This window comes from Lepidochelys kempii, chromosome 14 (assembly GCF_965140285.1).
Source record: "Lepidochelys kempii isolate rLepKem1 chromosome 14, rLepKem1.hap1, whole genome shotgun sequence".
NCBI classification, from domain to species: domain Eukaryota; kingdom Metazoa; phylum Chordata; order Testudines; family Cheloniidae; genus Lepidochelys; species Lepidochelys kempii.
The window spans coordinates 31,430,075-31,456,807 of NC_136393.1; the positions used below are offsets into that span (position 1 = coordinate 31,430,075).

Consider the following 26,733-nt stretch of genomic DNA (forward strand, 5'->3'; position numbering starts at 1 on the left):
TGCTTTATTCAGCATTGTTCTTCCATATCTCCCATGTGTGGCCTTGCTTAGTTTCAGGCAGTCTGACTCTGCAACATATTGTTGCAGATTCTCAGCATAACTGCTGCGAGTGCCTCCAGGCGGGAGGGGGGGGCCAAGGACACCTGGGCCTAGTGCAAGGGGGCTTCATCGGCACTCGTGGTCTTCCATCCCCTCGAGTTACCTAGTGGCCATGCCCCAGTGTCCCCAACAGTAGGGTTGCCACCTTTCTAATTCCCAGTAATTGGACCCCTGAGACCCGACCCCATCCCACCTCTTCCCCCACAGCCCCACCCCTTTCCCTACCTCTTCCCCAAGACCGGCCCCTTCTCCATCTCTTCCTTCCAAAGCCCCACCCCCATCACTAGTTCCTTTCCCCTCCTCCCCATGTCGCTCGCTGGATCGTCTCAAGGAGTCTGGAGTAGGAGGCAGCAGGGCTGAGCAGAGGCTGGTGTGGGTTAATGACCTGATGCCTCCCTCTACCCCATGGTAACTGAATTTTTTGGTTTGGGTGCCATTTAGAGTTGCCAGGTCCCAAAATCCAGATTCCTGGCAACCTAAATAGATCCAGGACACAGAAGCCCAAAACCGGACTGTCCAGGTAAAACCAGATGTTAGGCCTAGGTTGGTCCCCTCTTAGTGATTCTGGAAGGCCTTGACAGGAAGCCAGGATTTTATCCTCCATAAACCAGGAGTTGGACTGCAGCTTCCAGAATTGCATAAAAAGGATGGTGCCTACTGGGGGTGATACAATTTGCAGGCACCTAGGAACGAGCCCTGACATCATAGGGCTGCTATAGTTGCTGGTCTGTGTCTGTGAGCTGGTCTGGTGCTGGTCAAACTTTCTACCTTGCTTCTTTCCCAGAATTTTAGACAGAATCTTAGAGCCATTTCCATGGGATTTTGTCACCTTCTTTACCAGACCCACTAGATTTAAAGGCCTCTATTCTCACAAGTGACTATAGACCATGGTTTCAGAGTAACAGCCGTGTTAGTCTGTCTTCGCAAAAAGAAAAGGAGTACTTGTGGCACCTTAGAGACTAACCAATTTATTTGAGCATGAGCTTTCGTGAGCTACAGCTCACTTCATCGGATGCATACCGTGGAAACTGCAGAAGACATTATATACACACAGAGACCATGAAACAATACCTCCTCCCACCCCACTGTCCTGCTGGTAATAGCTTATCTAAAGTGATCATCAAGTTGGGCCATTTCCAGCACAAATCCAGGTTTTCTCACCCTCCACCCGCCCCCCCCCAAACTCACTCTCCTGCTGGCAATAGCTCATCCAAACTGACCACTCTCCAAGTTTAAATCCAAGTTTAACCAGAACGTCGGGGGGGGGGGGGGTAGGAAAAAACAAGGGGAAATAGGCTACCTTGCATAATGACTTAGCCACTCCCAGTCTCTATTTAAGCTTAAATTAATAGTATCCAATTTGCAAATGAATTCCAATTCAGCAGTTTCTCGCTGGAGTCTGGATTTGAAGTTTTTTTGTCATAAGATAGCGACCTTCATGTCTGTGATTGCGTGACCAGAGAGATTGAAGTGTTCTCTGACTGGTTTATGAATGTTACAATTCTTGACATCTGATTTGTGTCCATTTATTCTTTTACGTAGAGACTGTCCAGTTTGACCAATGTACATGGCAGAGGGGCATTGCTGGCACATGATGGCATATATCACATTGGTGGATGTGCAGGTGAACAAGCCTCTGATAGTGTGGCTGATGTTATTAGGCCCTGTGATGGTGTCCCCTGAATAGATATGTGGGCACAGTTGGCAATGGGCTTTGTTGCAAGGATAGGTTCCTGGGTTAGTGGTTCTGTTGTGTGGTATGTGGTTGTTGGTGAGTATTTGCTTCAGGTTGCGGGGCTGTCTGTAGGCAAGGACTGGCCTGTCTCCCAAGATTTGTGAGCGTGTTGGGTCATCCTTCAGGATAGGTTGTAGATCCTTAATAATACGTTGGAGGGGTTTTAGTTGGGGGCTGAAGGTGACGGCTAGTGGCGTTCTGTTATTTTCTTTGTTAGGCCTGTCCTGTAGTAGGTGACTTCTGGGAACTCTTCTGGCTCTATCAATCTGTTTCTTCACTTCCGCAGGTGGGTATTGTAGTTGTAAGAAAGCTTGACAGAGATCTTGTAGGTGTTTGTCTCTGCCTGAGGGGTTGGAGCAAATGCAGTTGTATCGCAGAGCTTGGCTGTAGACGATGGATCGTGTGGTGTGGTCAGGGTGAAAGCTGGAGGCATGTAGGTAGGAATAGCGGTCAGTAGGTTTCCGGTATAGGGTGGTGTTTATGTGACCATTGTTTATTAGCACTGTAGTGTCCAGGAAGTGGATCTCTTGTGTGGACTGGACCAGGCTGAGGTTGATGGTGGTCACTTTGGATAAGCTATTACCAGCAGGAGAGTGAGTTTGTGTGTGTGGTTTTTGGAGGTGGGTGAGGGGGTGAGAGAACCTGGATTTGTGCAGGAAATGGCCCACCTTGATTATCATACACATTGTGAAGAGAGTGGTCACTTTGGATGGGCTATTACCAGCAGGAAAGTGAGTTTGTGTGTGGGGGGGGGCGCGGAGGGTGAGAAAACCTGGATTTGTGCTGGAAATGGCCCAACTTGATGATCACTTTAGATAAGCTATTACCAGCAGGAGAGTGAATTTGTGTGTGTATGGGGGTGGGGGTGAGAAAACCTGGATTTGTGCTGGAAATGGCCCACCTTGATTATCATACACATTGTGAAGAGAGTGGTCACTTTGGATGGGCATTACCAGCAGGAGAGTGAGTTTGTGTGTGTGTGTGTGTGGGGGGGGGCGGAGGGTGAGAAAACCTGGATTTGTGCTGGAAATGGCCCAACTTGATGATCACTTTAGATAAGCTATTACCAGCAGGACAGTGGGGTGGGAGGAGGTATTGTTTCATGGTCTCTGTGTGTATATAAAGTCTTCTGCAGTTTCCACGGTATGCATCCGATGAAGTGAGCTGTAGCTCACGAAAGCTCATGCTCAAATAAATTGGTTAGTCTCTAAGGTGCCACAAGTACTCCTTTTCTTTTTATAGACCATGGGTAACCAATGTTATGAGCTGGGTAAAACCTTGTTGTGGGCGTGGCTTAAAATCCCCATTTGGGTTAAAGCCCCATTGGATTAAAACCCCAAGGGTGTGAACTCACCCTTCAATTAACATAACTGTGAACATAAGCCCCACCTAAAACACGAGGTGTGTATGAACCCACCCAGGAGCTTTTTGGCTACATCTCACGGTGGCTTGTCTACACTTCAAACTCTGTAGCTGCACTGCTGTAGGGGTTCAGTGATGATGCTACCTATGCTGACAGGAGGGGTTCTCCCAACAGCATAGATACTCCACCTCTGCAAGAGGCAGGAGCTAGACTGAGGGAGAATTCTCCCGGCAACTGAGTGCTGTCCACACCAGGAGTTGGGTTGGTTTAATTGCATCACTCAGTGGTGTGGATTTTTCACACTTCTGAGCAATGTAGTTATACAGATCTAATTTCCTAGTGCAGATCTGGCATGAGTGAGAGAGAGGCAGAGGCAAAAAGCAAGAAAGCATAAGCATAGCCTCTAAGCAGAGTTTAACCTTGGCAAAAAAGCTAGAGGGAGAGCTTTTGGGACCATTGGATAAAGAGGATTGGGGCTGGAAACTAAGAAATTGCTCTTTTTCTTCTTGGTTCCTTCTGTGTTCAGATACACGGGACTTTGCACATCCTTTGTAAATAAATAAAACTGCATCAGTGAAAATATCAGACACCATCAGTTTCTATTTCCAATGGGAACATCCCCAGGGCCTGAACTTTGATTAACTGCTCAGGTTGAAAGGGGCCACAGCCAAGATGAGACACTGTAAAAGGGCAGGATTTCCAGAAAGTGTTATCATCTGCTCTCTGCAAATCAACCCTCTTTAGGGGGACATTTACAAAACTCTAAGGGGTTTAGGAAGACCAGTCTCATTGAAACTCAATAGGATCAGTGCACCTAAAGCTCTCTGAGTGTCTCCTGCTGTGCCTCAAAAACTGAGGCATCTAAAAATATTTGCCATCAGATTATTTTATTCTGCTGCTCTTGAAAAGTATTAAATTTGTTTTAGAAATTCTCCAGTCTTTGACAGATTTTTTTCTTTTTTTTTTAAAAAAATTTTTTTGCAACTGAAACAAACCAAAAGTGTGGTATTTTTTGTCATTTGCAACAATCCCACCAATATGATATCTGCTGGGAGAGCAATACAGCGGTGCACAGACAATCCAGGAAGTTTTTGGAAAGTGTAGGGGACAATTTCCTGGTGCAAGTGCTAGAGGAGCCAACTAGGGGCAGAGCTTGGGGGCTTTCTTGACCTGCTGCTCACAAACAGGGAAGAATTAGTAGGGGAAACAAAAGTGGATGGGAACCTGGGAGGCAGTGACCATGAGATGGTTGAGTTCAGGATCCTGACACAAGGAAGAAAGGAGAGCAGCAGCATACGGACCCCAGACTTCAGAAAAGCAGACTTTGACTCCCTCAGGGAACTGATGGGCAGGATCCCCTCGGAGATTAACATGAGGGGGAAAGGAGTCCAGTAGAGCTGGCTGTATTTTAAAGAATCCTTATTGAGTTGCAGGAACAAACCACCTGTATGTAACCCTTCTGCCTGTCAGAGTTGGCAGCAACAAGGGCCGGGTTCAGTATCTAGGGGTTCCGTTTCAATAACACAATGCAAAACTGGCTCAAACATCAACCCAGTGACCTGGGACAATTACATACCAACCCCCTGGGTGCCTCTAAGAAGCAATACTTCCCTTCTCACAAGCACAGAGTCTGAGTGTAGCAAAAGCCTTTTAATAAAGAAGGGAAACAATGCGGCATTATGTTGGGGAAACACCACAAACAGGATTCATAACACCAACCATGAGCAAAAGACCCACCCCCAAGCAAGTTTTGCAGCGTCCTTTTCCCTTCAGGGTCTTAAGTCCAGCAACACAATAGTCACCCCCCCCCCCCAGTTTCTGTCCTTAGTCAGTGCAGCCCTCGAGAGTTCAGAAGTTCATCTGCAGAGTTTACCTCCCAGCCTGGGTGGAAGTGGAGGGAGGTATGGGGTGGGATTGGGGGCATTTTACATGCTCCGCTGCTTGGGTCGACAGCCAAGTGCCACACCTCTCCATGGGGTTCTGCTGCAGCCTTCACTGGCCGCTGTGCCTCTCCGCCAGCCGCTCTGCTATCTGCTCCACTCCACTCTCCAGGCCTCTTCGCTTGCCGTCCTGCTGTCTGCTCCTCTCCACCAGCTGCCCGGCTATCCGCTCCGCTCTCCGCATCCTGCTGTCCACTCACCAACTTGTCTTCAGGCCCGCCCCCTTAACACAGCTCTTAGTGATCTCAGCTCTTAGTAACTTTAGCTCTCAGTGATTTTTAGCTGGTAGTAGGGGAGCCTCAGTGCTGGTGCATCACTAGCCCCAAGTAGATCTAATGCTTAGACCTAAGTATCAGTGATTTCAGCTCTGCTGCATGTAATAAGACTCCAAATGGAGTCAAAATTAGCTGTGGTATTACACAGGGAAAAGAGAAGAGGTCAAAATACCATTTAAGGTCCTCAGAAGGGGCCCACACTACAAGAAGGATGTGGAAAAATTGGAGAGAGTCCAGCGAAGGGCAACAAAAATGATTAGGGGGCTGGAGCACATGATTTATGAGGAGAGGCTGACGGAGCTGGGATTGTTTAGTCTGCAGAAGAAAAGATGAGGGGGGATTTGATAGCTGCTTTCAACTACCTGAAAGGGGGTTCCAAAGAGGATGGCTCTAGACTGTTCTCAGTGATGGCAGATGACAGAACAAGAAGCAATGGTCTCAAGTTGCAGTGGGGGAAGTTTAGGTTGGATATTAGGAAAAACTTTTTTCACTAGGAGGGCGGTGAAGCAGTGGAATGGGTTACCTAGGGAGGTGGTGGAATCTCTTTCCTTAGGTTTTTAAGGTCAGGCTTGACAAAGCCCTGGCTGGGATGATTTAGTTGGGGATTGGTCCTGCTTTGAGTAGGGGGTTGGATTAGGTGATCACCTGAGGTCCCTTCCAACCCTGATATTCTATGACTCTATGATTAAGCTGGCCAATCAAAAATTGTGATGAGGGGAAAATAACTCCTTTCCACCCCTCAGTGGGAAATAAAATCTGAAAAACAAACAAAAAAGTAAATGAAAATGGAAAATACTTATTGCTAAATGAAAATGTTTCCACCAAAAATTTTCAAAAAAATTGATAATTTTGAGAATGTCAAAATACTTTTGAGAAAATTTCTGTCTTTCAAAAATGGAACTTTACTGGCAGAAAACTGGAACGAAACATTTCTACTGGTTCTAGTTATGATTCACCCTTCTGGAAACAGAAGAATCTCTGTGTTAATGTGAAGGGACATCACCTTCATTCAATATTCTTGATCTTTCTTAGACAAATAATTAAAGATCCAATCTCTGTTCCCTGAGAAGCAGTGTCTTTGAAAATGACTTTACCATGAGCTCCCAGTGTGATGTTATTGCTAAAAGGGCTAATGAGATTCTTGAATGCATGAACAGGAATAGCAAGTAGGTGTAGGGATGTGATATTATCTGACATGTAGCATTAGCAAGATCACTACTGGGATGCTGTGTCCAGTTCTGGTGTCCACACATGTTGAATGGTCACGGAGGATGTAGAGAAGAGCTACAAGAATGATGCAAGGCCTGGAAAAGAGGCCTTATAATGGGATGCCAAAGGAGCACCATCTGTTTAGCTTACTGAAGGGAGGGTTAAGAGAAACAGTGATCATGGTCTATGCCGTCTCAAGGCAAATTGAAATCCAATGGCTGAAAGTTGAAGTTGGCAGGGTTCAAACCGAAAATGAGGTGCGCATTTTAACCCATTGGAACAGCTTCCTGAAGGACGCAGTGGATCCTCCATCACTCGGAGTCTTTAAATCAAGACTGGGTATCTCTTGTTAAGGGTACGTCAACCCTGAAATTGGTGGTGTAATTACAGCCTGGGTAAACAGACTCGGTGCTAGCTTTAATTTAGCTAGAGTGGGTAACAACAGCTGTGAAGCATGACAGCCCAGACCCTGGGGCAGGCTAGCCAATTCATAGTGGACTTGTACTGGGGCTGCCATGTCTTCATTGCAACTGTTAGCCATGCTAGCTAAACTGAAGCCAGCATGGGTATGCCTTCCCAAGCTGCCATCACACCTTAATTTGCAGTGCCAACCTGCCTTGAAAGATCTGTTCTAACTCTACTGCAGGTTATGGACTGGATGCAGGAATCCCCGGGTCTGATGCAGGAGGTGAAACTACATGATCAGAATGACCCCCTTCTGGCCTTAAAATCTATGGCTATATAAATCAGATCCTCTTTTGGACCCTGATTCAGCAAGGTATTTAGCACACCCCTAACTTCATGTGTGGGAACAGCTTCATTGAAGTCAATGGGCTCCCTAATGTGTTGAATGAGGGACTTTCCTTGAGTTACGCTGCCCTCTAGTGTTCATGAGTCATCAGAAGCATTGGGCATGCTGAAGTGAGTATGCATGAAATGATCTAACCTGTGAATATTGGGAGCAATTCAGACATTGACATGGCATTGCTGTGTCTATACCATGCATGTTGACTGCTAACGTTACCATCACCTAAACATCACCCCCTTTGCTGAAACAAATCTCATGGGATTTTTATTAAGTGACTAATGTTTAGACATGAGCTGCCTTTACACTGAAATAAGAGCATCCACACAGGGGTTTGCACTGGTTTAACTAAACGAGTTTATATGCACACCTTTAATTAAACTGGTTTAGACGAGCTCTTGTGTAAATAAGACTCAGGCCCAAAGGAGTCCTCTTTGAAAGCTGCTGTCTGTATGTATGAAGTCACCAAGGACTTGTCTACACCAGAAAGCTGCACCAGTATAACAAGGTGTGAATTGAAACTGGTTTTGATAAATAAGCGCAAACCCTAGCATAGGAGCTCTTATTCTGAAATAAGACTGTCTTATTCTGTTAACTTTCCAACCACAGTGGGGAAATCAGGCCCCTTTGTATCAGATCCTCAGCTGGTATAAACTGGCACACTTCTGTTGAGTAGCTATGCCCATTACACCCACTGGCTCTTGCTAGGAATATGTACTGCCTGAGTAGCTCACAGACACTTAAGTTCTCCACACAGCATCCCTGAGAGTCAGGGAAGTATTATTCCCATTGTGGGGAACTGGGGACCCAAGGAGCCAAAGACACACCCAAGGAGTCTGTAGCAGAGTCAGGATTTAAATCCAGATCTCCTTAGTTCTGGGCCAGCAGTTTAACCACAGTGTTGCTAATCTTCCCTGCAAGGTGCTGTTAGGAAAGTGGGGCTAATTCCATCTCTAGCAGAGAAATAACTGAAAACAGACCCAAGATAAATTCCCCCCCTTGTCTATTTTATTCACAATACACACACAGTCCCAGCTCCCCTTGACCAGAGATGGACCCGACAGCAAGGACAGTAGTGGAGCTTATGTCGAGTGAACATCATTCCCAGAACTCTAGCTAAAAAGCTCAGGGTTCAAGCCCCCATGCTAAACTACTACTCTACCTGGGCTCCTTGCTCCGGAGATGGGATTCTATGGCTGAAAAGAGACCTGCAGTGTATTGGAAAACAAAACCAGACCTGTGTCTTTGTTTCCTGGTGACGCAGAGCAAAGGCTGGAAAGATTTTATTTTTTGTAACTACATGTGTCTTTTTGGCTGCTTGTTTTTTACCTCTGAAATGTCAGGCATGTCAAGCCACATCTCCCCTGGCTAGGCTGGATGTCTTGTTGGGGCCTTAGAGATATCGACAGTGAGTCTTCATTGCAATATTTTTGAGCTGAGATGCCTAAAGCTTGGCTCCAAAATCCACATTTAGGCACCTAAAAATGACCTAATATATTAAATAATATAATTATTTAGGTGCCTAAATATGGACAGAGGAACCCACTGTTAGGCAAGCTTTTCAAACAGGGCTGCCTATAATTGTTAACATTGATGTTCTTTTTTCACAGGTGTTGAATAGGTACTGGAGTGAAACAGGTATTAATAAAAAAACAAAAAGTTTTACAATAGGCTGGTCAAAAATCCCTTCTCCTTCCAATTGCTCAATTTCCATTTTCTTGGGATGTCCTCTCTTCACTGGTTCTCCCAGGCACTGTAGAGTCTTCTACGGTAAACTAGACCAGAATTTCTAACATAAAAAACAAGCATAAAAGAAAGCAAAATCCCTTTGCAGGTCACCTTTAACTCCAGCCAATAGCCTTTTCTGCTTGGGCCATCGCTCAGCAGCATGTGTCGCTCCAGCCCAGCCAGGTAACCAAGTGTCCAGTCAAAGCCAATGCCCAGCTAGGATAACCCACTCTGGGGCTTCCCAACCGGCCCCATGTGAAAGGGCTGCTGCCTCCATGAGGGACGTAGGCTTTGTTGTCCAACATTTCCCACTATTGCGAGGGCCGGTTCAACTCCACCTGTGGTAAGAATGGGGTGAGTGCTACTTTAGGCAGGGCTCCAGGAACAGACCAGCATTTGAAGCACTGTGTTGACATGCACAGAATTAGCTTACACAGAAAAGTGCTTAACATGCTGGTAGCCACAAGTACTCAGTCTACATTAGGGCTCCCACTTCTCACATCAATGGAAAAACAGAACCAGTGGTAGCAGCGGTGGGACACTTTCAGGCCTTGTCTACACAGAGTTTTTGGACTAGATTAGCTATATGGGATAGGAGTTTGATTTTCCATCAGAATAGTACAGTGGGTACAGCCCCTAGTGCGGAGGCACTTATATTGGCATAAAGATGTCTTATGATGGTAGAGTTTATTCTCCTTCCTTTATGGGAACAGTTATACTGAGAGAGGACACCTTTGTACCAATACAACTCATGTGATCTTCGCCAACTGCTCCATCTCAAGTGTTGGGACAAGGTCAGCAATGAGGATATTTGTAGCCAAACCCAGCATCTGCTTTCATCAGCCCAGGTTCAGTTTCGGTGGCTTTCTTGGTACTGATGTATTATTAGGATGAATTAATAATACTAATGAATACTCCTCGGGGAAGTCTGCACAACTGTGCATTCGCAGAATTTATGTCCCCCACAAATTTCTTTGCTTCCCTGCAGAAAAATGACTTTCTGATGGGGAAGCAAAGGGAAGCCACAAGAGAGATCATGAGACCCTCCCCAGCAGTATGTTTTGGGTGCCCAGGGCAGCTGGCAGAGAGGTAAATCACTGTGGGGCAGGAGGCAGAACTGAGGAAGAGCCGGCTGGTGACTCCTACCCTGTGCCAGGCTCAGCTGCTAGTCTGGGTTGGGCTGTGGAGGACGGGACTTCCTCTTCCCCTGCACAGCATCCAGGGCCAGCTCAGACCCATCCCCAGATTTCTCCCACAGCTGCAAGAAGCTCTGCAAACTCCCTTCCCTGCCACTTCCTGCACTCATTGCTCCTCAGCTGCAGGGGTTGGGATAACTGTACAGAGAGCTTCTCCCTGCATCCACCCAACCCCTGTGCATCCAGACCCCCTCATATCCAGATCTTCCCGCTGACATTCACTCCCCTGCACCCAGAACCCCCCAACGAGCCCCACTCCCACTATACCCGGACCAACCCAACGAGCCACCTACACCTTGATCCCTACCCCACCAAGTCCCAACCAGTCGCACATGGATCCCCAGCCCACTGAGCCCCACTCCAGCATCTGGACCGCCCACTGAGCCCCACATACCCAGACCCCCCTGCCAAGCTCTATCCCCCTATACCCAGACCCCCCCTGCTGAGTCCCAACCACCTTCACCTGGATCCCCTGTCAAAGTCCCATTCCCACTGCACCAAGAACCCCCCAGCAAGCCCCTGTGCATCCAAATCACCTGCACACCTGGATCTCCCACTGAGCCGTCCACACCCAGATTGCCCCACAGAACCCTCTCAACCCATAACTGCATTCCCCCCACACTAAGATCCTGCCTTGCTTAGCCTACCTGGTGCATCTGGCACGGAGGGGCAGGGCCATGGGGTGTTTCTGGGGCAGGCCCTGTCCTTGCACTATGTCAGGATTGGGTGACGCCTCACCGCTGAGTCTGTGTCCCGGGAGGGAGCTGCACAGTGATCTCCCACCTCTGTACAGCCAGTGGCCAATGCTCCCTAATGCCATGCTGGAGCCTCCACATTTATTTGACAAATAAAATTTTCAGAATTTTAAAATATTGTGCACAGAATTTTAATTTTTTTGGCGCAGAATGCCCTCAGGAGTAATAATGAATTACGAAGTGCGGTTACCAAGGAACACTGCTACACAGCTAGCGATCACGTGGTTGTCAAAGACTTTGATAAGCTCACCAGTGACGGACATAGACTGACCATCCAGCAAGACCATACTGAGGATCTAGCTACAAATCGATTCGGGTGGCGCTCAATCTGCAGGGAGGTTACACCCCTTTGGGATTTGCTGTGATGATTTTGATAACATTCATACTAAAGGGGGTGAGGGTTACACTGCTTTAACTGTACCCATCGAGTTAAGAAGCAACTCAACTTTGATGCACAGACAAGGCCGAAGCCTACTGTAGAGAAAGGACTAATTTATCACTGGGCATAAATGGGCAGAAATCCCTGGATGTCCATTGACACCAACAAAGAATCTGACCTCTAACAACAACAGATTTCCTGGTATGTAAATACCTCACAGATCCTTCCAAAAAGTGCAGCTGATGAAGCTCACGACCTTCTGAGCCCCAGCTTGGATAGCTAATTTCAGAAGTGACTAGCTTTCTTCCTTTACAGAAACTCACCCCCTCCATATCCCTAGAACAGTGGAGAGCAGGTTCTTGTCCCTCATGCTCTGAATTAGGATCGGGACTGGCAGGGCGTGTGTCTAAGGGAGATTTTCACACACGCAGGAAGTCGTTTGGAAGTCAACAGCCCCAGACTGCTCCATGGAGCTGGCAGAGGGCTTTGCTGAGGTGTTTGCCCCAGTCATCTCCTGCAGCTGTGAACTCCACAAGTTAATCACACTCTACCCTAAGGTTTTCTGTCTCTCATTCCTGCTGGAGTCAGGTGCATTACACACCAAGCTCTCTCCACTTCCCAGGCTCTCTCCATGCTGAGTCCCCTGCATTTCCCCTCCTGGATGGGATGGCTTGCGGGGGGTTCCGTGTGGCAGAGTTTCTTCTCTTCCTGGGTCCTGTCTGATCAGGAGGCAGGGATAGGGCATGGAAACCCAGAGAAGGAGTGGCAGTAAACTTGGTCCCATCCTCCTCAGTCTGGAGACCCCTAGCAGTGCCATATCTGCCCCACCAGCCCAGTCCACAGACATGCCAGTCCTCCATCACCCACATCCCTCTCTTGCTCCCACCACACAGACACTCCAATCCCCAAACACTTCATTTCCCCTCCCAGTCTGGTTCCCATCTTCCTCGCCACCTCCTGCCCCACCTGCCTGATCCCCAGATACTGCCTTCCACCCGATCCCCAGATACTGCCTCCCGCCCCAGCTCCGATCACCCATTCACCCTTGCCTCCACACTCCTGTAACTGCACTAACCGCAGTGGGGTTACTCCTGGTTTACACGGGGGTGAGCGAGAGGGGAATTGGCCCCAGTGACTCCAGTGGGGTTATTCCTGATTTACACCAGGGTGAATGAGAGGGGAATCAGCCCCCATGACTCTGGTGAGTATACTCCTGATTTACACCGGAGTGAGCGAGAGGGTAATCCGCCCTCAATCACACACCATTTAACATTCTCCCTCTCTTATTTTCACCCTACCCAGCCCCCTAGTACAGCCACCACTCTGCTCTACCTCCTACCTATCCTACCTACCTAATCTACCTTATCTACCTATATCCTCAGGGCTGATCCAGACCCCCATTGACATGGAGCCCTTCAAGGGGCTCCAGACTGGGACCTTACACTGCACCTGTCCCTGTGGCCCCAGAGTGCCCACAACGGGGTTGCCCGCTGCTCTCCTAGAGGTCTCAGCTACCCCTGCAGGTCGGCGATCCCCATGGTCAGATCCCTGTGAGGTAAGCCCCACTAATGCTCTGGCTGGCAGTGCATGGGGTTCACTCCCATGCTCAGAGAGGGGCAGCCAGGTCCAGGTGAGCTAAACCTCCAGCATGGGGGGGTTCCTCTCCCAGGTAAAGGGGGAAGAGGAGTTGATCTCTAGTAGGATGCGATCTCCTCCAGCGGCTTCTCCTCGGTGTGGCTCCTCAGGTGGCGGTACAGGTGAGAGCTGATGCTGAAGCGCCGTCCACACTGGGGGCAAGGGAAGGGCCGCTCTCCGGTGTGGGTGCGCCGGTGCTTGGCCAGAGCGGAGCCGTCAGCGAAGGCCTTTCCGCAGTCGGGGCAGGCATGGCAGGGGGCTTCACCTGCGTGGGCCCGCCGGTGCTTGTGGAAGTGCAGGGTGCTGTTGAAGCTCTTGCCGCAGTCGGTGCAGATGTGGGGCTGGCCGCCGGCATGGGTGCGCTGGTGCCGGTAGAGGTGGGAGGTGCGGCCAAAGCGCTTGCCGCAGTCGCCGCACTGGTAGGGGCGCTCCCCAGTGTGGATACGCTGGTGTCGTTCCCAGTGGGAGCTCCAGGAGAAGCTCTTGCCACAGTCGCCACAGCGGTAGGGCTTCTCGCCGCCGGTGTTGGCAGCGGCGGCACCGTGCAGGCTGCGCCGGTGCCGGGCATACTGCGCCCTCGCCCCGAAGCTCTTGCCGCACTCCTCGCAGTGGAAGGGCCCATCCCCTAGATGCAGGCGCTGGTGCTTGACCAGGGCCAGCCCATCGCCAAAGCCCTTGCCACACAGGGTGCATTTGTAGGGGCGCAGGCCGGTGTGGGTGCGCTGGTGCCGGTCGAAGTGCAGGGTGCTGTTGAAGCTGCGTCCACAGTAGGTGCAGATATAGGAGCGGCCCCCAGCGTGGGTGCGCTGGTGCCGGTAGAGGTGGGAGCTGCGGCTGAAGCACTTCCCGCACTCAGGGCACTGGTAGGGCTTCTCGCCGGTGTGGATGCGCTTGTGCCGGTCGAAGTGGGAGCTCCAGGAAAAGCTCTTCCCACAGTGGGTGCACTGGAAGGGCAGGCGCCCCGTGTGCAGCCGCTGGTGGGTCACCAGTTCCGTGTTGCGCCGGAAACTCTTGCCGCACTCCTCGCACTTGTAGGGCAGCCCCCGGGGCCGAGGAGTGGCAGGGTTAGGGGCACTCGCTGGCACCGGTGGTGGGGAGCTCTCGGGGCATGGGCAGGCCCGCTCGGCGGCATGGGCCCGCTGGTGGCGGTACAGGTTGGAGCTGACATTGAAGCTCTTCCCGCAGTGCAGGCAGCGGAAGGGTTTCTCGCCAGTGTGGGTGCGCCGGTGCTTGCTGAAGTGCGAGCTGCAGCTGAAGGTCTTGCCACACTCGCCACACTCGTAGCTCTTCTGCAGCACGATGATGCTCTTGAAGTTCTGGAAGCTGGCGCCAGCTGACTTGCCCCCGCCGCCCCGCCGCTGCGCCGGCTTCCCGGGGGAGTCGATCTGCTGCACCACCGTCCAGCGCAGGCTCTCACAGTCTGGACCCTGCTCCTCCGGGCTCCTGGCCCCAGCCCCCTCCAGCCTGCCCAGCAATGCTGGATCCAATTCCACGATCTCGGGGCCTTCCTCCCCGGCATTCTCCTCCTCAGTCTCACTTGCTGCCCTGTCCCCGGCTGGGGTAGGGAGAGAATCCGCACAGGAGTCAGGCCCTGCACAGGGGAGTGGAGGAACAAACCCAAATAACTGCTGGGGCACGCTGAAAGACCAGAAGTCAAATCTGCCCTCCCCCCACCCCAAACCCTTCCCTCTTAGAGCAGGGAGAAGAGGGGACCCACCCTGCCTCAACTTCCCATCTGCAGGTTCAGGGAGAAGGGAGCTACTGCCAGGGGTCAGGCTGAGTGGATGGGAAGCCCGGAGGATACACCTGCTGGAGACATGATCCTGAGGGAGCTGAAGGGGATTCTCACATTGATTTAACTCTTTCCTCACTTCTCGGGCTCTTATTTTCATTGAGCTTTGGGATACATGGTTCTTCCCCTTGTTCCCTTAGGGAAACCTCAGTCAATAGTAGGACTGGATAGACGTTTGCCCTGTCTTCTCACCCTCACTCTTGCCTAGATGTCCTCCCAACTCTGCTTCTCTTGTGGAAACCTGTCCCTTTCCTCTGTCCCCAGGAGTCTGAGGGGAGTCTGTCCCTTTCACCACACAACCATCCTCCTTCCCGTTGTTCTGAGTTCTGTGGAAGGGTCCACAGGAGAACACTGCTCAGAAGCTGACCTGGCAGCTGCAAAGACCCCACAGCCTCCATGGGATACTTACTCAGAATCATCAGGGGATCATCATTCTCCTGTATGCCACCCCTGCACAAAGGTTTCTGATCAGGATCCACAGCAGCCCACTGATCCATGGTGAGATACACAGACCTCGAAGGCCACTAGCCCCTGAAACAAGAAGCATCCCCTCCTCTCAGTTCCACAATCCCATAAGGGCCTGGGATTGCTGCCCCTGCACCAGTCTGCTCGCACTACTGCTAAAGTCTACATAAACCCAAATGACATGCCTTGTTATTTCAAACCCAGACCTGTACCCCGTGTCATGAAACAAAATGGGGCAGAGCCCCTGGCCTTTCACCCGTGACCCAACCCCAGGTGACAATCTGCAAAAGTGTTCACAGATGCTGCCTAGTGGAATCTGGGAACATTTAAAAGGTTTATAAAAAGGTTTAAAAGTTTTTGCAAAGTTTCATATAGTGAGAGTTTGGGTGTCTATAAAAAATTGGGGGCCAGATCCTCATCTGGTGTAAATCAACTGTGGCTCCACTGAAGCCAAGGGAGAAAGACTGATTTACACCTGCTGAGGATGTGACCCGGTCTCTCCCTAGAGCCGGAAGGGCAAGGCAAGTGGGGAAGCTCATGCATGCATTTTAGTGGCAGCTGGCTGGAAGAGGGGAGAGGATCTGCTAAAGCAAGTATCTGAAATCTTTGCAGGTGCAGGCAGCAGGCAATGCAGGGAGGGCAGGTGCAGGGATTAGGGCATATATGGCTTTAGAATTCAAAGGGGAAGAAGACACAGAGATGCCCAACTCTCCTTGAAAGACAATGGGAGTCAGGTACCGATCTCCCTAAACCTTCAGAAATCCCAGCCTTTCTACCGAGCTAGGGTATTTCCTAACAGGGTAGCTGAAGAAGAAACGGACCAGTGCCGAAAGGAAGACTCCGAACAAAAGCCCTAGCATGCAGGAAGGAACTTTGCTCCCAGTGTCAACGTGACCTCAGGAATCACTCCCCGTGGGGCAAATTTTTGCTAGTACCAGTGGGAGTTACCAAACTTTTGGTTAATAAACCAGTGGCTAACAGCTATTGTTCCGCTGGCTGGCTCGGCTCCTGCAGGGGCTCAGGGGAGCCGGAGCCTGGGGGTGTCAGTGAGGGGACTGGTAGAGATGGGGGCCGTGTTTTTTTTCTGCCCAGCTCCAGCCCTTTCCCCCCGGGGTCTTTCTCAGTTACCTGCAGGCTCCGGCTCGGGAGCTGGTGTCGGCAGAGCCCGGGGCTGCTCTAGGACGCCAGGGCGACCAATTGCAACAATGAGAAAGTCCCTGGCTGGCAAGATCACACCTCCCCGGCGCAGCCCGGCTTCCCGGCTCACAATGGAGGCACCCTGATTTTTTTGCAGCTGCAATGAAAAAGAGCCAGCCCCACCACGGGCTGGGGGGATCCTTCTGTTCTGTATTGTCCCCCCTTCCTGTCTCCCCTCCTCCCACCCAGCACCTAGCTACAGCCACTCTCAGCTGCTCCATCCCCTTCCTGTGTCCTTCCCCATACCCAACCCGGGCTGCAACAAACCCGGGCGCTATAGGACTTTTTCTCACGGCACTGAGCGGCCCAGGGAAGCCCCGGCCCCTGCCGCCCGACATCAGCTCCCTGAACCGGAAGCTCCAGGTAATTGAGAGCGAGCGAACTCGGGGAAAGTGCTGGGGATGGGCAGGAAAGTGACTCGGGAAAGGGCTGCTTTCTACCGCTCCGGAGTCCCAGCGCTGCCGCTGCCCGCCCGGACACACCCCGGCTCTGCCTGCCCGTAGCGCCTGCACCAGCCCAAGCAGCCCCGGGAGAGCCAACGCGCCCCCCCCAGACCAATGCAACAATAAGCCCGTCTCCCCAGCCAGAGGAAGGAAGAGGGTAAGGCGACGGGAAGGGGCAGCAGGAGCAATCTGAGGAGGGAGGTTCCCGGCTCCCAGCCCTGCCCAGCCCCATTCCCTGCAGCACCCCGGGCAGATTGAACTTTCCTGGGACAAGGTGAGGAGCAGGGAGAGGAAAAGCCAGTTCCTGCCTCTGCCTGGTCCTCGCGCTGCTGGGAACCGTGTGTGTGAGGGGGCATCCCTGCGATCAGGGCTTCTCAACCTTTTTCTTTCTGACCCCCCCCCCCCGCTATAAAAACTCCATGGCTCAGTTGTGCCACAACCATTGTTTTCTGCATATAAAAGCCAGGGCCAGCGTTAGGGGGTAGCAAGCAGGGCTATTGCCCAGGGCCCCACACCACAGGGGGCCCCTGTGAAGCTAAGTTGCTCAGGCTTTGATTCGGCCCTGGGTGATGGAGCTTGGAACACCAGGCTTTAGCCCGTGCAGTGGAGCTTTGGCTTTCTGTCCTGGACCCCAGCAAGTCTAACACTGGCTCTGCTTGGTGGCCCCCCTGCAGCCTGCTCATGGTGCCCCAGGGGGCCCTGGACCTGTGGTTGAGAACCACTGCCTAGGGTTGCCAACCCTCCAGGAATTAAAGATTCATAGTTAAAGATTCTGTCATATGAGGAAACCTTCAGGAATACCTCCAACCAAAATTGGCAGCCCTAGGGATCGCCCAAAGTGGCACCTTCGATTCTGCATTTTTCTAGCATTTGGTTCAGAAACTCTTTTACTGGCGGGGGTGGGGGGGTTAATATAGGGAGAGGGGCTGGATCTGATCTGTAATAAAACGACTGAGCATGGTCCCAGGGTTGCAGAGTGTCTGTCTGCAGGGAAAGGCCAGGGGAACTGGGGGTGTGAAATTGACTAAAGCCCCTTCCAAAACTCTCCAGTCACCCTTCTCCTCATGACAGGCTGCAGAATCACATCCGCTTTTTGTTCCAGCTCCTCCCTGGCATGTTGGGCTCACTTGAGCACCATCGCTAGGAAGTTTCAACCCAAGACTTCTTAGCCCTGCCATAGCCCAAATATGGTCCCTACCGCTACCAAGAGAAAGGAGACCAGAGAAATGGGAGTGCAGGGAGCTCATGATGTGCCTGGCTGTGCTCCATTAGAATAAAGATCCTGCCCCAATCCTGTATCCCTGCTGTCAGTGGTCTACTACATTTGTAGGGCCAGAGAAGCCATTCAGGGGGAGATGACTGTCTGGTACTCACCCAGAAATGCGGGTTGGCTTGGCGGGGGCGCTAGAAAGAATCATATGGGAATGTATAACCATCACTTTAAGGGAGGGACATGTAGGAGAGAGAGAGCAGAGAGACCGACTTAGGGGTCCTGTGGCTGAGCTGGTGGGATTGTGGCTGGGACAGCAGGTTCTGAATGAGGGTCTCTGGCTGTTTCAGGGACTGTCAAGGAGGCGGCTGTGTATTCCACCGAGGGGCAGTGAGTGAGCTAATCTGGATCCCACAGACGAGATGCAGGAGAACTATGAGAATGTGATCTCATTGGGTAAGGATCCCTGCACCCTCTGGTGTTAGACGGTGGGGGTGACGGGTGGGAGGTGTGTCCCTCAAAGTGCCTGGGTCAGATTCTCCCCTCCTCTGTAGCCTTCAGGGGGATCAGCCCCATAGTCCGCAGAACCCATTTGAGAGAGCCTGTCCCCTCCATGCCTCCCAGATTCAGGAACATAATACTGGTGGTGCTAATATATGGATTGATCCCTGGGTGAGGTTCTCTGGCCCTTGTTAGGCAGGAGGTCAGACTAGATGGTCATAATGGCCCTTTATGGTCTTTAAATCTATGAATCTCCTCCTCTCCAGGGCTTTCTATGTGGTGGTGCAGGCTTAGCTACTTGTCCAGACACACAGACAGTGTTGCTGCGCCTCCCCTTCCCAGGACTGGCTCCACCCCTAGGCAAGGCTTTGGAGTGGAGCCCGCGGAGCAGCTCCGGAGCAGTGGAGCTGCAGATTTTTGCCTGGAGCTGGAGCGGAGCCGGAGCACAACTCCAGAGCCCTGCCCAGGGGCAGGTTTAGACACAGATGAGGGGTTAAACACTTAGTGCTGTGACTGCATCATCATATCCCCTGGTCTATGGGGATGGTGGAGGAATGACCCCTCCTCCTCCAGCAAAATCTGCCCCTCCCACTCCATGAGCAGATTCCTATCTGTTTCGATGCCAGGTCCCCCCAGCCCAGAGTTAAAATAGTAGCATGGTCATTGTAACAAATGACTATTTCTGCAGCATCATTGGGATGCTAGATACTTTATAGAAATAGAAGAAGGGATGATTCTTTGCCCTCAGAAGTTCACAGTATGTTGGAAACTGGGGTGGGGATAACAACAGACAAAGGGTGGAGGAGAGCTACTCTAAATAAAGATTCTGAGATCCATTTAGCTTTCATTGCCTTTGCATCATTTTAGTGCCAGATTAATTTGTCCTTCCCCTTGGTTTCTTATCCTGGGAGGATTATACAGAGTTTTGCTTTAGCAGAAACTTAGGTTACTAGTTTTGCCCTCCTTTCCCCCTAAACAACATCACCATCACTGTTAGGAGGAAACGGTTAAGGTTGAAGGTGTATCTCAGATGAGAGGCCCTGATTCCTAGAAAATGCATCCGATGAAGTGAGTTGTAGCTCACGAAAGCTTATGCTCAAATAAATTTGTTAGTCTCTAAGATGCCACAAGTACTCCTTTTCTTTTTGAGAAAATGGATTGTAATTAATTTCCACAGGCTAATTCTTCTACCTCCAGAAGGAGCTCAGAAGAGTGAGGGTCAGATCCTATTTAGATTGAAAGCTCATCAGGGCATGGGCTATATCTTACTCTGTGTCTGTACAGTGCGCAGCACAGTGGGGACCCTGATCTAATTTGGGATCGCTAGGTGCTACTGCAATACAATTAATAATAATTAATGAAGTTAGCAAGCTAATCCTGCCAATTGCTGTAAATCAGCAGGCGCTTGCCAGTTTATATTAGCTGAGGATCTGGCCTTGAATGTCTCAAGCTCACCAGTTACTACTAGCAGCACTTCACTCCTGCTGTATATTTCATCTACATTAGCTATCACCCCTGCTTCTTGCACCTCTCCAGCCAGCCTAACTTTAATCACTTTTCATTTGCACAAATACATGTAAATTAAAGAGCATATTAGTAATGATTGTAAAATCCCATCTCCAATAACTATTTCCTAATGTTTTTTGTTCACCAGTTTTCCACTTGTTTTAGTGTTGATTTCTCTCTTGCCATATTTCTTTATACTATTTTATTTTAATTTGATTCCGAATCATGAATGGTGCCCAGACACTGGCTCTGAATCCCCTGAGAATGATTTAATGTTATAAGCCCAAAACTGCATTTGTACCAAGTGGCAGATCATAATCATCCATATATCAGCCTCCACTGAGGCCTTCTACCTCTCTTCACAGCCCAGGAGAAACAAATGCAGCATGTTTCGAAATTTAGCAAATCTGGGCCATTTTGGAGTTTGTATATGTATAATTAATGTGCGAATGAAGAGTCGCCATACAGCCTGAATGTACAGAGACACCCTTGTTTTTCCTTGTTGTCCCTGTGTTTTGGGAACTTCTTTTGGAATTCTAGAAATGTGCCAGATTTTAATTTCATCAGACAAAATATTTGGGTTCGTTTATAGTTACAAAGTGTTTGTTCCAGATGTGTTGCTCTAGTGGTAGAATTGACTCTGTGTTTGCCTGGCTGGCGGAATCAGGTTTGGAGTTGTTTGGAGGAATGGTGTTTGGAGTGAGGAGAAAAGTTGAATGAGCATAGATCGTCTCAGAGCTGTTCTTTTGCTCAGAGTGAATGCTAATGACACTCGGTCACAATCTCATGGTAAACTCATGCAGACACTGAGTTACTGAGAACAATCTTTTACTCCCACGTGGCTGTTGAGTTGGAAGCAGTCAGTAGCAAAATCAGCCCATTTTTTTTTTAAAAGTTCTCTTGTTTTTGCAATAACTATTTTGTGACTCTAAAAAAATTCACCACAGAAGTGCTCTGGTTTTTTTTTTTTTAAATCAGCTTAAGGCATGAGGTATAGAAAGAGTTGTAAAGTAAAAAATAGAAATAATTAAGACTAACAATTACTAATAAAGAAATATGAAGTAAACAGAGAGATCATATGCACTGGAAAAGGCCAAATATAGTGTCCATCTATAAAAAGGGAAATAAGGACAACCTGGGGAATTACAGACCAGGCAATTTAATTTCAGTACCTGGAAAGATAATGGAGCAAATAATCAAGCAATCAGTTTGCAAACACCGAGAAAATAATAAGGTGATAAATAACAGTCAGCATGGATTTGTCAAGAACAAATCGTGTCAAACCAACCTGATAGCTTTCTTTGACAGGGTAACAAGCCTTGTGGATCGGGGGGAAGTGGTAGATGTGGTATATCTTAACTTTAGCAAGGCTTCTGATGCTGTCTCGCATAACCTTCTCATAAACAAACTAGGGAAATACAATCTAGATGGAGCTACTATAAGGTGGGTGCATAACTGGTTGGAAAATCATTCCCAAAGAGTAGTTATCAGTGGTTCACACTCATGCTGAAAGGGCATAATGAGTGGGGTCCCGCAGGGATTGGTTCTGGGTCCGGTTCTGTTCAATATCTTCATCAATGATTTAGATAATGGCATAGAGAGTACACTTATAAAGTTTGCAGACAATACCAAGCTGGGAGGGGTTGCAAGTGCTTTGGAAGATAGGATTAAAATTCAAAATGATCTGGACAAACTGGAGAAATGGTCTGAAGTAAATAGGATGAAATTCAATAAGGATAAATGCAAAGTACTCCACTTAGGAAGGAACAATCAATTGAACACATACAAAACGGGAAATGACTGCCTAGGAAGGAGTACTGCGGAAAGGGATCTGTGGGACATAGTGGGTCACAAGCTAAATATGAGTCAACAGTGTAACACTGTTGAAAAAAAAGCAAACATCATTCTGGGATGTATTAGCAGGAGTATTGTAAGCAAGACACGAGAAGTAATTCTTCTGCTCTACTCTGCGCTGATTAGGCCTCAACTGGAGTATTGTGTCCAGTTCTGAGTGCCACATTTCAGGAGAGATGTGGACAAATTGGAGAAAGTCCAGAGAAGAGCAACAAAAATGATTAGAGGTCTAGAAAACATGACCTATGAGGGAAGATTGAAAAAACTGGGTTTGTTTAGTCTAGAAAAGCGAAGACTGAGAGGGGACATGATAACAGTTTTCAAGTACATAAAAGGTTGTTACAAGGAGGAGGGAGAAAAATTGTTCTTCTTAACCTCTGAGGATAGGACAAGAAGCAATGGGCTTAAATTGGAACAAGGGAGGTTTAGGTTGGACATTAGGAAAAAATTCCTAACTGTCAGGGTGGTTAAGCACTACAATAAATTGCCTGGGGAGGTTGTGGAATCTCCATCATTGGAGATTTTTAAGACCAGGTTAAAACACCTGTCCGGTATGGTCTAGATAATACTTAGCCCTGCCTTGAGTGCAGGGGACTGGACTAGATGACCTCTCAAGGTCCCTTCCAGTTCTATGATTCTATGATTTCTATATTTGATTGACCAGAATCATAGAAGATTAGGGTTGGAAGAGACATCATGAGGTCATCTAGTCCAACCCCTGCTCAAAGCAGGACCAACACCAACTAAATCATCCCAGCCAGAGCTTTATCAAACCGGGCCTTAAAAACCTCTAAAAATAAATCTTAAGGCCTTAGTTCTCCAAAGATTTATGTATATACTTAACTTCGTTTACTGTGGGTCAGATCCTCAGCTTGTATAAATCGTCACAGCTCAGTTGAAGTCTATGAAGATACAACAGTTTACGACAGCTGAAGATCTGTCCCTGTGAGTTGTGCCATTGAAGGCAATAGGGGTTTTACCTCTGGTTTCAATGGGAGCAGAGTAAGACCAATGCTGAGCCCTTTTGAAAATCTTGTCCTTAGTGTATCAAAAAAAAGGGAGGGAGAGAGATTTGTAAGGGAAAAGTCAAATGCAAATTGAAAATCCTTTTCTGACTCAATGGTGGGAAACACATTCTTAAAGCTAAGGATCTAAATGAACAGATGTCCACATATATATTTAATTATGTCTCTAACTTGAAGTCATCTACATCTGTTTACTGTAGCAGGAAGATATCATATTGCTCTATTCGAGTATCCCATAATGGATGACAGCCACAAACAAATTTACTGTAGATACTGGAGTACCAACACCACAGGATTTTTTGTAAAAATGAGGAATCCTAGAATCATAGAATATCAGGGTTGGAAGGGACCTCAGGAGGTCATCTAGTCCAACCCCCTGCTCAAAGCAGGACCAATCCCCAACTAAATCATCCCAGCCAGGGCTTTGTCAAGCCTGACCTTAAAAACCTCTAAGGAAGGAGATTCCACCACCTCCCTAGGTAACGCCTTCCAGTGTTTCACCACCCTCCTAGTGAAAAAGTTTTTCCTAATATCCAACCTAAACCTCCCCCACTGCAACTTGAGACCATTACTCCTTGTTCTGTCATCAGCTACCACTGAGAACAGTCTAGATCTATCCTCTTTGGAACCCCCTTTCAGGTAGTTGAAAGCAACTATCAAATCCCCCCTCATTCTTCTCTTCTGCAAACTAAACAATCCTCATAAGTCATGTGTTCCAGTCCCCTAATCATTTTTGTTGCCCTCCGCTGGACTCTTTCCAATTTTTCCACATCCTTCTTGTAGTGTGGGGCCCAAAACTGGACACAGTACTCCAGATGAGGCCTCATCAATGTTGAATAGAGGGGAACGATCACGTCCCTCGATCTGCTGGCAATGCCCCTACATATACATCCCAAAATGCCATTGTCCTTCTTGTCAACAAGGGCACGCTGTTGACTCATATCCAGCTTCTCGTCCACTGTAACCCCTAGGTCCTTTTCTGCCGAACTGCTGCCGAGCCATTTGGTCCCTAGTCTGTAGTGGTGCATGGGATTGTTCTGTCCTAAGTGCAGGACTCTGCACTTGTCCTTGTTGAACCTCATCAGATTTCTTTTGGCCCAATCCTCTAATTTATCTAGGGCCCTCTGTATCCTATCCCTACCCTCCAGCGTATCTACCTCTCCTCCCAGTTTAGTGTCATCTGCAAACTTGCTGAGGGTGCAATCCACACCATCCTCCAGATCATTTATGAAGATATTGAACAAAACCGTCCCGAGGACCGACCCTTGGGGCACTCCACTTGATACCGGCTGCCAACTAAACATGGAGCCATTGATCACTACCCGTTGAGCCTGACAATCTAGCCAACTTTCTATCCATCTTATAGTCCATTCATCCAGCCCATACTTCTTTAACTTGCTGGCAAGAATACTGTGGGAGACCATGTCAAAAGCTTTGCTAAAGTCAAGGAACAACACGTCCAACGCTTTCCCCTCATCCACAGAGCCAGTTATCTTGTCATAGAAGGCAATTAGATTAGTCAGGCATGACTTTCCCTTGGTGAATCCATGCTGACTGTTCCTGATCACTTTCCTCTCCTCGAAGTGCTTCAGAATTGATTCCTTGAGGACCTGCTCCATGATTTTTCCAGGGACTGAGGTGAGGCTGACTGGCCTGTAGTTCCCAGGATCCTCCTCCTTCCTTTTTTTAAAGATGGGCACTACATTAGCCTTTTTCCAGTCGTCCGGGACTTCCCCTGATCGCCATGAGTTTTCAAAGATAATGGCCTATGGCTCTGCAATCACATCCACCAACTCCTTTAGCACTCTTGGATGCAGCACGTCCGGCCCCATGGACTTGTGCTCGTCCAGCTTTTCTAAATAGTCCCGAACCACTTCTTTCTCCACAGAGGGCTGGCCATCTATTCCCCATGTTGTGATGCCCAGTGCAGTAGTCTGGGAGCTGACCTTATTCATGAAGTCAGAGGCAAAAAAAGCATTGAGTACATTAGCTTTTTCCACATCCTTTGTCACTAGGTTGCCTCCCTCATTCAGTAAGGGGCCCACACTTTCCTTGACTTTCTTCTTGTTGCTAACATACCTGAAGAAACCCTTCTTGTTACTCTTAACATCTCTTGTTAGCTGCAACTCCAGGTTGATTTGGCCTTCCTGATTCAAGGAAATAACCATGAATGTTATTGATATATCTGTATGCAAAGATATATTTACATTGTACAATTATGTACATACAGTAGACCCTCAGAGTTACGAACACCAGAGTTATGTATTGACCAGTCAATTACACACCTCATTTGGAACCAGAAGTACGCAATCAGGCAGCAGCAGCGACAAAAAAAAAACCAAAAAAACAAAAACCCCCCAAACCAACCAAATACAGTACTGTGTTAAACGTAAACTACTAAAAAAATAAAGGGAAAACAGCATTTTTCTTTTGCAGAGTAAAGTTTCAAAGCTGTATTAAGTCAATGTTCTGCTATAAACTTTTGAAAGAACAACCATAACATTTTGTTCAGAATTACAAACATTTCAGAGTTACGAACAACCTCTATTCCCAAGATGTTCGTAATTCTGAAGTTCTACTTTAATACTATCAGTAAGGCTGTGAGTCTGTCGTGGAGGTCACGGAAGTCACGGATTTGGAGACTTTCTAGGACCTCCGTGACTTCTGCAGCAGCTGTTGCAGCTGGTCTGGGAGTTTCCTGAGCAGCTCAAGCAGCCCCCAGGCCAGGCGCACTGGCCGCTGCTGGGGCAGTCTCGGGCCACCAGCCCTCCGAGCAGCAGTGGTGGTCTTGGGCCACGCGCTGCGCTCTCCCTGCTCCCTTCTGAGCACCAGCACCCCTGCCCTAGAGCACTTGTGGCGCCCCTGGAGCCCCCCCTCCAGAGCACCCAAGATTTAGTCAGGGCTATATAGTACAAGCCATGGACAGGTCATGGGCTGTGAATTTTTGTTTACTGCCTGTGATCTGTCCATGACTTTTACTAAAAATACCCGTGACTAAGTCTTAGCCTTAACTATCAGCAGCTAAGGGTCCAGGGGGCTCCTTACATATATCAATTCACTATGCCCCTGATTAACCAGTGTATTTAAACCCATGCTTCTTTCCTAGATTTAATAGATTATCAAGCCAGAGGGGATCATGTAGTCTGACCTCCTGTATAACTATAAATATATGAGTAATCCCATCCTTCTTCAGCAAATCATGTAAACACATGCTTAATTTTAAGCATTTGAGTAACTTCAATGGCCTAGACTCACAAAAGTGCTTGGGTGCCTAAATAATTTAGGCTACACTGAGATTCACAAAACTTCAGTGCCTTAGGTACTTATGTTTCTGCCTCTGAGTGTGAGCACTGTTGCCTCCCTCTAGGTGCCTGTCTGCTGCCTAAGCCCTGGAGAGATCCACAAACCAGGGGAAGTTAGGTTTTCAGCTACCTAAATCATGTGCGAGGCCCAATCTGGTCTGAGCACGCTGACTGTATTGGGGCCCTCTAGGCGAGTTTACACAAAAGTCGGAGGGAGAGGAGGCACCTAATCCGCTTAGTTGGATTTTCAAAAGTGCTTATCTGCATCTTTAGGCACCTAAATACCCTTACAAATCTGGCCCAAAGTGAGTCCTTATGA

At 48.8% G+C, this 26,733-nt stretch overlaps 2 protein-coding genes across 8 annotated transcripts in view; one reads left to right on the top strand and one right to left on the bottom strand.

Annotated features, from left to right (window-relative positions):
* Positions 1-10,812: 10,812 nt before the first annotated feature.
* On the bottom strand, positions 10,813-16,770 carry LOC140898218 (uncharacterized). The gene is made up of 3 exons (XM_073311740.2): positions 16,505-16,770; positions 15,321-15,442; positions 10,813-14,710 (listed from the first exon to the last, which is right to left on the bottom strand). The coding sequence occupies exons 2-3, from the start codon at positions 15,406-15,408 to the stop codon at positions 13,179-13,181; spliced, it is 1,620 nt and encodes a 539-aa protein (XP_073167841.1). The 5' UTR covers positions 15,409-15,442; positions 16,505-16,770; the 3' UTR covers positions 10,813-13,178.
* Positions 16,771-16,811: 41 nt separating this feature from the next.
* The window catches only part of LOC140898208 (uncharacterized), a 37,398-nt gene continuing 27,476 nt past the window's right edge, over positions 16,812-26,733 (top strand). For 5 of the 7 annotated variants that reach the window (XM_073311705.1, XM_073311706.1, XM_073311700.1 and 2 more), the window contains exons 1-2: positions 16,948-17,173; positions 18,577-18,682. In XM_073311705.1, the coding sequence (XP_073167806.1) occupies positions 18,649-18,682 (34 nt within the window). In that variant the 5' untranslated portion in view covers positions 16,948-17,173; positions 18,577-18,648. The other 2 variants (XM_073311701.1, XM_073311702.1) reach the window with 2 other exon arrangements.